Raw genomic sequence first — 10546 nt, 5'->3', positions numbered from 1 at the left:
TTTTGAAATTATAAAAAATCCTGATCTGGTTTCAATTATTTTGTAAACAGAATTTCCAAGATAAATAATAGATGGATTCGTTTAAATATGATATATCTCAAATAAAGATCGAGAAGATATGAATCCTTTGTAGGACCAGCCACCGGTTCAGTGCACGCATGCGTTGTAAATCAGTGTGGGGTCAGTTGTCATGAAATAGGTCTATTTATAGATTGGGAGACTTTTGTAAGATACCATGATTCATGAATCTGCGTATTTATCAGCAAACACGTACTGAAGGAGAGAAGATCGAAAATGGAAGAAGCTGATCAAAAGCCTCATGCAATTTGTGTTCCAGCTCCGTTTCAAAGCCACATAAAGGCCATGCTTAAATTTTCAAAGCTTCTCCACCACAAAGGTTTTCGCATAACCTTTGTCAACACTGAATTCAACCATCGACGTTTTCTGAAATCTAGAGGTCCCAATTCCATGGATGGCTTTCCTGACTTCCGATTCGTAACCATTCCCGATAGCGTCCCTCCGTCGGATCCCAACGCCAGCCAGGACGTCCCCTCCCTTTGCGATGCCATTATGAAGAACTTCTTGGCTCCTTTTACAGACTTGCTCGCGAAACTCAACGCTGCAAACAACCCTCCGGTGACTTGCATTGTCTCCGATGGTTTCATGCCGTTCACTGTCACCGCAGCTCAAGAACTCGGAATCCCTATTGCAATGCTCTTTACTGTTTCTGCTTGCAGCTTAATGAGTTTTATGCATTTCCCTCTTCTTCGAACCACAGGATTTACGCCCCTAAAAGGTGTAACTATATTACTTGAAAAAAAAAAAAAAAAAAAAATCTTGTTTAATTGCAAATTTTCAAACTAAAAAACATGATTTATTCTTTTGCAGATGAAAGCTATCTGACAAATGGATATCTGGACACAGTTATAGACTGGATTCCAGGTATGAGAGATATCCGACTGAGAGATCTCCCAAGCTTTCTTCGAACCACAGATCCAAATGATGTTATCTTCAAATTTATCATTGAAACAGCGGAGAGAGCTCCGAGAGCTTCAGCAATCGTTATCCACACATTTGACGCGTTAGAGCAACAAGTCTTGGATGCTCTCTCCCCCATGTTTCCTCGTGTATATGCCGCTGGCCCTCTCCAACTGCTGCTCAATCACTCACACAATGATCACGAATCTCTGAAATCAATTGGGTATAATTTATGGATAGAAGAAACAGAGTGCCTCCATTGGCTTAACTTCAAGCCACCCAATTCAGTATTGTATGTGAATTTTGGCAGCATCACCGTCATGACACCACAGCAGCTCATTGAGTTTGGTTGGGGACTTGCAAATAGCAAGCACCCTTTCTTGTGGATAATTAGGCCTGATTTAGTAGTCGGTGAATCGGCGGTTTTGCCACCAGAATTCATAGTAGAAACAAAAGAAAGGGGTCTAATAGCTAGCTGGTGCCCACAAGAGGAAGTTCTAAACCACCCCTCTATTGGAGGGTTCTTGACTCACTGCGGGTGGAATTCAATCGTTGAAAGTGTGACCGCAGGAGTGCCGATGCTTTGCTGGCCATTCTTTGGGGATCAGCAAACAAACTGTAAGTATACTTGCGATGATTGGGGCATTGGCATGGAGATTGATAATGATGCCAATAGAGAGGAAGTAGAGAAGATTGTGAGAGAGTTGATGGAGGGAGACAAGGGTAAGAAAATGAAGAATAAGGCCTTGGAGTGGAAGAATTTGGCCGAGGAGGCAACTGGAACGCGTGGATCTTCATCCATCAACCTAAATAATTTGGTGAATGAAGTGCTCTTATCAAAAGCGTAAAATGTTATAGAAGAAATTGACTCTAAATAATAAATGAGTAATTTTAAATATTTAATTTGGCTCTCACTTTTATTTTATTGAGTTGACGTTGCAATGCTTATCAGTTTTTATATAAATATAAAAGCTTATGCTACATTTTTATTACTTAATAATAAATTTAAAAATGAATTATTTTAGAAATTTGATTATATGCCTGAAATTTTCAACAAATATAAATTGTCAGAAAAAGTATTTGCCTTTTTGCACTATTTTAGGCAGCTTTTTTGTTATAAGCACTTGATTTGAATTGTTGAACGGTTTGAAAAAGAAAATTTTGGTTGACTCAATTTCGCAGATAGCAAATCTGAAATCATGCACCGTGGAACTGCCGAATTGATATATTCTTGAACTTTGTACAAGTTAAATCAAAATGTAGTTTAGGTTTTTCCCCCTTCCCCTTATGTTTGCCTAGAAAAGAAAAGAAAAGAAAAGAAAAAATTAGGTTTTTTAATTTTTATATATATGCATGTGTTGGCGCTAATCAGACTATATATATAGAGATATGATTCTCTACCATTTAAATATACAACTTTTCACTACTTTATCTATGTGGTAAGGTGGTCATTTACTAGTTTTAGAGTTCTTTTATTTTTAAAAAATAAAATAAAGTGGGGGGACCACCTTAATTGCTACATAGACAAAGTGATAAAAAGTTGTATATTTAGGTGGTAGAGAATCATATATATATATATATATATATATATATATATATATATATATATATAGAGTAATGATTTAACACCACCCAAACATACAACTTTTCACCACCTTGCCTATGTGGCAAGGTGGTCCCTCACCTTAATTTATTTTTAAAAAATAAAAAAATTCAAAAAGTAGTGGGGGACCACCTTGCCACATAAATTAGGTGGTGAAAAGTTGTATCTTTAGGTGGTGGTGAATCATTTCTCATATATATATATATATATATATATATATATATATATATATATATATATATATATATATATATATATAAATATATAAAGCAACACGTAACCTTTTTTTTTGTTTGTTCTTTTTTTGAATTCAAAGCAACACGTAACTGAGCAACTCAACTCAACACAAAACGACTAAAGTTTAAAATTTAGAAACGATGCATTTTTGCAAAGAATCTACACGCACCTCACAAGCCACCACCTTTTTGCTCAAATAAACGCAGCGTTTGTATCTACTTAAACAACGTTTTGATAAAAGACTTGGAAGTGTGACGTCGTTGTCGTCGTCTTCCTTGGTCTTGACTCTTAACCCCTAAATCTCTGAAACTTCTAAATACATGAACAGTAAAAGTGTGAAACAAGCTAGGGTGTAAAACACAGAAACTTAATCCTGATCCTCTTGAAAATTTTTGCCGGTAGTGTTGATGCCTCTGATGAGTGGGGTGAGGGTGGGCAAGCAAGGCATATGGGATACTTCTACCAAGGATAAAAAGAAAAATTGAGGGTCGGAGGGGGGCATTTGACCCCTCTCGACCCCTCTCCCTTTGCTTTTGTCTAGAGGGAACGGTTTAAATTCTCACTATAAATATATGCAAGCCATCAGGTATTTTTCGGTTGATATTATTGATTATTGATAGTTGATATAAAATTTTCTCCAAAGACTTACTTAAACATCGGAGTGGGATTAGCTTGCACCCTCAACAAGTTACTCCTTTACTAATATTCGTTGTTTTACAAAAAAAAAAAAAAAAAAAAAAACTTTCTAAAAGCTTATGACACCGTATCGGAAACTGTCTTTTAACAAAATTGAATTCTATTGTTACAACTGATTCTTCTCTGTTTATCCTCTACAAGGACAGTCACTACAAAAAAAAACCTTTATTTCACGTCGTTTTTTCTCCTCACTTAATACCAACACGACGCCGTAGTGTCAACATTACCCTAGTGTTATATAGTTTGCATATTATGGTAGTTAGAAATGATGGTCACTGCTAAAAGCTCACGATCGAGCTCAAAGAAACCGGTTGAGTCTAGAGAAAAAAGAGAGAGAGTCTTCTAGTGAGATTTGTGTTGTCGGAGGAGGGAGGCTACCTCCCTCTTCTCGGCTGTGTTTTTTGTCTTCCTCTCAGCCTTTGAGCTGTAGAGTTTTGTACCTCATGATAAAACCGGTGGTGGCTGTTCTTCCCCTAACTCTTCTGGGCTATAGTGGTTTGTGTTGTTGTTGTTGTTGTTTTTTTTTTTTTTTTTTTTTTGTTTCTTTCTTCTAGGTTCTGGCAGGGAGATTCAACTCAAGAAGTCCAGTTGGGGGAGTGGCCGGCCTCCTGTGTCGTCTATAGTGTGCTTTGGCCGAATTTTAAGTGTTTTTTTCCTTGGTTTTGAAGCCAGATCTTCATCATTCAGCCATGGTTCCCGTCGTCCTCCGCCCCTACCGCCGGAAGTATTGGTTGTATGTTTTGCCGGAGCTCGGCGTGTGGTCCTCACGCGCTAGGGAGTCTTTGCTCTCTGACTGCGCGTGAAGGCTACGCTCCGCCTTTTCAAGCCGTGCTTGGCGGCACCTGGGGGCTACGGCGTCAGATCTGCTGCTGGGTGCCTCTGGTGTCGGTTCGTGTTCTACACGCGCCGCCACTCCGGCGAAGTCTGCCTTTTTTCCATTGCCGACGACTTGTATTTGGGTTATTCCTGCTTTTGTGTTGTGTATTCCCTTTGTTTTCTCAGTACAGTCTGTCTTTGACTCTCTTTTATTTTGAGTGTGCTTTAATGTAAAGAGAGGCTCAAATGTAATTCTTGTAATGTTTGTGTTTCTGCTTAGACAGCTATTTTTAAGTCAGATTCTTCTGACTTAGAGTTGTAGGAGTTTTAGACCTCCTTCTCATGTAAGCCTTCGGGCCTCTTCAGTAATATATTGTGTAGCACATGCTACTACTATGTTCGAAAAAAAATAAAAAAAATAATGATGGTCGATGTCTTTATTAATTATTGCCGTTTATATACCATTAAATATTCTAATTGTGCGGGACATCATATCACGAGAGGTACAGTTAGAAGATACTAAATTTGTTTGAGAATAACTTCTATTCGGTGGTGGCAAAAATCACCACCTTTTTGCCCACCAATAAGAAGTTGACATATCAGCATGAAACAAAAAAACACAAAAAATGTAACTGTCGGCAAAAACACCGGATCGTCCTCCTTCCTTCACTCTTTTAGTCTTTAGAAAAAAAAAAAAAACAAAAACCAAAAATCCTCCTCCCAGCCACTGCCCCACGCGGCCACGCCAGACCTCGAGATCGGCGGCAACTCCACGGCGTCGGAACTCAAAGGAGAAGACAAACGTGGTGGGTAGTCCCTGTACGGGAAGGAGAAGACGAACGGATCAGTAACTTCTTGGACCCAAAGTTGGTCGGGGGTGGCCGCGCGGCCACCCCCGGCCACTGGGAGGTGGCCGCGAGGCTACCCCCGGTCCATGGGGCGGCTGCTCGGCCATCCCCGGGTCTGGGGGTGGCCTTCGGGCCAACCCTAGATCCATCTAAGGCTGGCCGCGCAGCTACCCGTGGTCCATGGGGTGGCCGCACGGCCACCCCCGAGGTCTGGGGTTGGCCCGAACTTGGGGGTGGCCTTCGGGCCAACCATTCCGTTGGCCTAGTGGACGTCGATCCGTAGGAGGAGCAGCGTTCGGTGGCGTGTTCCGACTCGGGAGTTGGCAGCGTGTTCCGGCAGCATCCAGACCCACGTCGAAGGAGCAATGTTCGGTGCCATTGGTTTTGGCCTGGCTGGTGTTACGACCCGGTCGGTGGCAACGGGTCCATTACGGGCATTGCCGGCGTGGTCTGGCCTGGGCGGTGCCGGCGGCGTCCGGCCTGGCTGTGGCGGAATGTCTGCTTGGGCAAGGGCGGAATGTCTTTGAGAGGGAAATGGGGCAAAAGATCCGGTGTTTCAACAACAATTGAAATTTTTTTTTTTTTTTTTTTTATGAGATGACGTGTCAAAATGTAATTGGAGGGCAGAAAACCCTTGTTTTATGCCATGGTCTGACAGAAGGGGCTCTCAATTTGTTTTGGCTTCTTTGATCGATGCCTCTTTTTGTATCTTTATGTAATAGCAATTATATGATTTGAGAATTTTGTACTACTCTTCTATTTCGCGAAAAAAGCAACGTGTTTTAAATGATTTCTTTTTTATGTATATATTTTAAAAATAATTAATATTATGTTAACGGGCATAAAATAAATATGATAACAAGGAGAAAAGAGGCATTAATCCAAATTAAAATACTAGGGATACAATCATACAAACAAAATATAAGGTGTATTTGATAAATCATTTTGAGGTGAATTTTTTTTTAACAATGATAAAAAGTTATTAATGTGATATAAAAGATTAAAAAAAATTAAATATTTTGAAATTGACATTTCTTTTTTTTTTTTTTTTTTAAAAAAAGTGAAAGTTTACCAAACAAGGCATAGTTTGAATTATTTTGTAGACAGAATTTCCAAGTTAAATAATAGATGGGTTTGTTTAAATATGATATATCTCGAAGCAAAAGATGATTTAACGAGAAATGAGGACAATGAACTTTGTCATTCCAAAATACATTGCATCTAACGGTAATGACACATTGTTATGTCATCACCTAATTTAACCACGTCTTGGAATTAGCTAAAATGACGATAGTCCAAGTTCTTCCTCACTACGTACCAAGGTTTAATGTTACGGTTCTTTCCAATGTAGTATTCTCAAGCATTATTATAATCATAAAAAAAGTTCTATTTCCTCTCACATAAATAATCATAACCAAAAAAGTATAATGTATCCATAGGTTTTCAAATTTCATTAGAACAAATAATGTAACTAGGACGGAATGGGTGACTTGCAGGGGTGGAGCTAACCCAAGTTCTAAGGTTTTTCAAAAAAAAAAAATAATAAAATAAAAATTTTACCTTTAAATTTTTTAATTTTTTTAAGTTTTGCCCCTCCTGATTTTTTATTTTTTTATTTTCTTTTTCAATTTTGCCCCTTCAAATCCCGGGCCAAATGCTGGCTCCACCCTGGTGATCATTTGATAACGGATTAAATCTTAAAGATTGATTTGATCAATTGTAAAGCCTAATGAGTGATTTAATTGACACAATCAATATATTTTCCTAAACTTTAACATGTTATTTTTTTTCTTTCCTCGTAGCTGACCACGTCCAAGCTGTAAGGTACGGTCTGTAAGGCAACGTGAGAACGCGTTCCTTGACCATCTTCGATCATCTTAATCCCATGAAATATTACTATATTATAAAAAATTAATTAAAAAAAAAAACATTTAAGTGTAGTGTGTTGGGACGTGGAATTAAGTTGGTTTTTGATTGTTGATTTGGGAAAAATAAATAAGCAATGGGCCAAAATGCTCACAGCCTCGCAGTCGTGAAGAGATGTAATGAGCCATGACCCCCTTTTTGACTGTTTCTTTTCACCCAAAAACCAAACCATAACGGTAACCAACCCCCTCTTCCCCTCCTTTTTCTCTCTTCCACTTCCTCCTCCTCCTCTCCTAATTCCTTCCACTTTTTTTCCTCCAAAAGAAAATAAAAAATAAAAATAAAAATCAAACACTCAACATTCTTGTTTTGATTCCACACAGTTTTCACCAATGCGCCAAGATGGAATGCAAACGGACTTTGACGTTGAACTATGACGGCCTCCGCGACGACAACGAAGATGACCGGCCGCTTCTTCGAGTCCAACGACAGAATCTCCTTTGCTGTTTCACTCGACCTCGCGTCCTCCTTGTCCGACAAAGACGATGACGACGTCGACTTTGAAGAAAGCCATGTGTCCTTCACCTCGGCCGTGTCCTTCGTTTGCTCCGCCAAATCTGGAAGCTCCTTGGCCCGGCCCCTCAACTACGATTTCTGGATCTCTGCGCCAGGCTCCATCAATGAATGCCGCAAGCGCCTGGCCTACTACGAGGCATGGGGTTAGACAATAAGAAATTAAATGTCTCAATGTCGCCATCGGACTTTGGTCCCAAAACGGCTCAAAACAGTTTGAGCCAATTTTAGGTCTAAAAATGACTCAAATAAAAAATTAATTTCATTAATTTTTTTTTATTTTTTATAATACTGGATTAACTCCAGTATAATCTATTTTTTTTTTTTAAACTAGTTAATATATATAATCGAAATTGACAAATAACAGGGAAAACATAATATATGTTTAATTAATATAACAAAATAACATCAAACAATTCCAACTATTAAACACCACAACCCAAAAAATTTCACAATCCAGTCCTAAATCAACCTACAAAAATTTACTTACCAAAAAGAAAAGGATTTCTTTTTGTTTGGGCACCAAAAAAGCACCAGAACCCAGCTCCCTATCTTCACCCGCGACGAGCCTTCTCGATCTCCTTTCCTTCCATTTCTTAATGACGTAAGTCATTTTTTCTTTAATTACTAATATACATGCTTAAATTTATATAACTCATTTTTAGTAATATATATATATATATATATGAACGAGTTGGGCTAATGAGACGGGCGAGCGATCCGGTTGGACAAACTAACCCTATATATATAATATATATGATAAATGCTATATGTATTTAAACTTTTACAAATGAAGCCTTATTAACTGATGTAAAGCTTATTCATTGGAGATGATCAAAACAATTAATAAAAAGAAATGCTACAAGTACTAATGAATAAGCTCCACATCATCTTAGTAAGGCTTCCTTTGTAAAAGTTTAAATACATGTAGCATTTCTCACTATATATAGCCCTAAACCAAAATATGAGTTGTTATATTTATAACATCAAAGAAAACCTCTTCATTCATAGTTTAGGTTAGGTAAAAAAAAAAAAAAAAAGGAGCCGTTTTAGAAAAAAATAGCTCCAACTAAAATCAGCTCAAAAAGGTTGATTTTTTGTAGTGTATACTCTTAACATTTTCTAGCAGTAATATTATTTGAGCTATGTAAAAGAAATTTGTGTGCATGCAATTGTGTTTGTAATGATTTGTTTTAGATTATATTTATATTATTATTGTATTTAGGGAAACTTCACTTAATCCCTCTTGAACTTTCATTATATTTGCAATTCTTCCCTAAACTTTAAAAACTTAATCTAGTGTGTCAATCTTTCAATTATTTTCAATTTGACCAATCAGTTAGGATTTTTTGTTAAATCCTAACGGAGGAGTGTCAAAATTTTCAAAATACCCCTTATTTTTTTTAGATAAAAATAAAAAAATAAAAATTGTAAGGATTTATACGTTAATCAGGATTTAACGAAACGTATAAAAATACTCACACCTGAATCTTTGAATTTTTTTTTTATATATATATTTTTTTAAAAAACAGGGGTATTTTATAAATTTTGATATGATTTAACGAAAAATCCTAATGAATCGGTGAAATTGAAAAAAGAAAATTAAAAGATAAATACACTAAAGTAAAAGTTTTTTAAGTTTAAAAAGGTAATTGCAAAATGATGATAATCAGGAGGTTTAAGAGGAATTTTCCCTAGTATTTATAATTTTTGGTGAGAATATGATATTTTTGCAATGATAATCCTATTATGAGTTTGGAATATGCGATTGAATAGCAGATTGGATTATTTTGAGTACTTTGCTAAAAGGTTCCACTAATATTGTCATGGAAGAGTACCCTTTCACCTCCGCCAGATAGATGTAATAAATCCCTAAGCTATCACTTTCATTAATATCTATAAATGAAAAAGAGATTATTGAAATATGGCTAATGCTAAGCAGCAGCAGTTTATCTGAAATTTATCTGAAAAAAATGCTGTTATATGATACATTTAATTACAAATATAGTATGGAGTAACACTTTTTCCGGATGAATTTCAAAAAATATGCTACTATGTACGTAGAATCATTCATTGATATATATACGTATGAATAATATCTTACGGTTAATTCCCAGCATGTTAGGATCAAGTTTTCACTTCAAAGTACGTTCTGCATGCAAAGTCTACTCCCTAACTAACACGTATAAACTAGGCATGCAATAGTTTGACCATTAGCTGCCGTGTTTGGTGAGTACGTAGATCTACCGTTCTTCTTGTAGGCCTAGATTCTGACAAGCGTACAAGACAAATTTAAATTCTTATGGATTGATGAGTACACTAACCAATCATTTAAAGAAATTGAGAGGCTAATGAAGGACCATATTACGTACATACCAACAGGAGTTCAAAAAGACTTAAAAAGATGCACAAGCATTTAGCTAAGCTCACACCACACCCAAGATCGACCAACATCATGATGCACCGCTACCCCATTGGATACACCACAGACGACGATTCCCTCACTGGCCTAGCTAGGGTTTCAAGCTCTCTCACACCCACGCCCATATATATGCACATTTTTATTTTATTTTTACCAAGGTTTTACCCGATCTTTTTACTCTTCCCAATCAAATGTTTTATCGACTTGGGCATTGGAGTGCTTCCAATCTTCAAACTGACGAGCCTTCTTACAACTTCTCCCTTATTTTGGGGGTGAATCTCCTCCCTAGAATTGGTATCAACAGTACTCTTAAATAAGATAAGATATCATAGGAGGGCCGGGTTGATGATTATTGGAGAGTTTTGTCTTCGTCTGGCCAGTTTAGCTAGTTGAGAGATGTTAAAGGGAGATGGAGACATGCCATATATATATATATATATATATTAGCATGTGGGATAATTACATATATAGTGGAATTTTAAATTAAATTTTATAAACATGTTGGAT

The 10546-nt window shown here is 37.1% G+C and overlaps 1 protein-coding gene across 1 annotated transcript; it reads left to right on the top strand.

Moving 5' to 3' along the window:
* The first annotated feature begins 255 nt into the window (after positions 1–255).
* Positions 256–1892, top strand: LOC133873501 (7-deoxyloganetin glucosyltransferase-like). Its single transcript, XM_062311206.1, has 2 exons — positions 256–796; positions 889–1892. Exons 1-2 carry the CDS (start codon positions 295–297, stop codon positions 1824–1826), a joined length of 1440 nt encoding a protein of 479 aa, XP_062167190.1. The 5' UTR covers positions 256–294; the 3' UTR covers positions 1827–1892.
* The last annotated feature ends 8654 nt before the right edge of the window (positions 1893–10546 follow it).

The sequence above is a fragment of the Alnus glutinosa genome, chromosome 7 (assembly GCF_958979055.1).
Source record: "Alnus glutinosa chromosome 7, dhAlnGlut1.1, whole genome shotgun sequence".
NCBI lineage: Eukaryota > Viridiplantae > Streptophyta > Magnoliopsida > Fagales > Betulaceae > Alnus > Alnus glutinosa.
The sequence above is the reverse complement of the archived record's forward strand: the minus strand, read 5'-3'. Positions and strand labels throughout refer to the sequence as shown.

Excerpts from the sequence above, each read along its gene's own strand:
- LOC133873501 (XM_062311206.1), top strand. The coding sequence starts at position 295 with ATGGAAGAAGCTGATCAAAAGCCTCATGCAATTTGTGTTCCAGCTCCG. Across the intron at positions 797-888 it reads AGGATTTACGCCCCTAAAAG|ATGAAAGCTATCTGACAAAT; the intron begins GTGTAACTATAT and ends ATTCTTTTGCAG.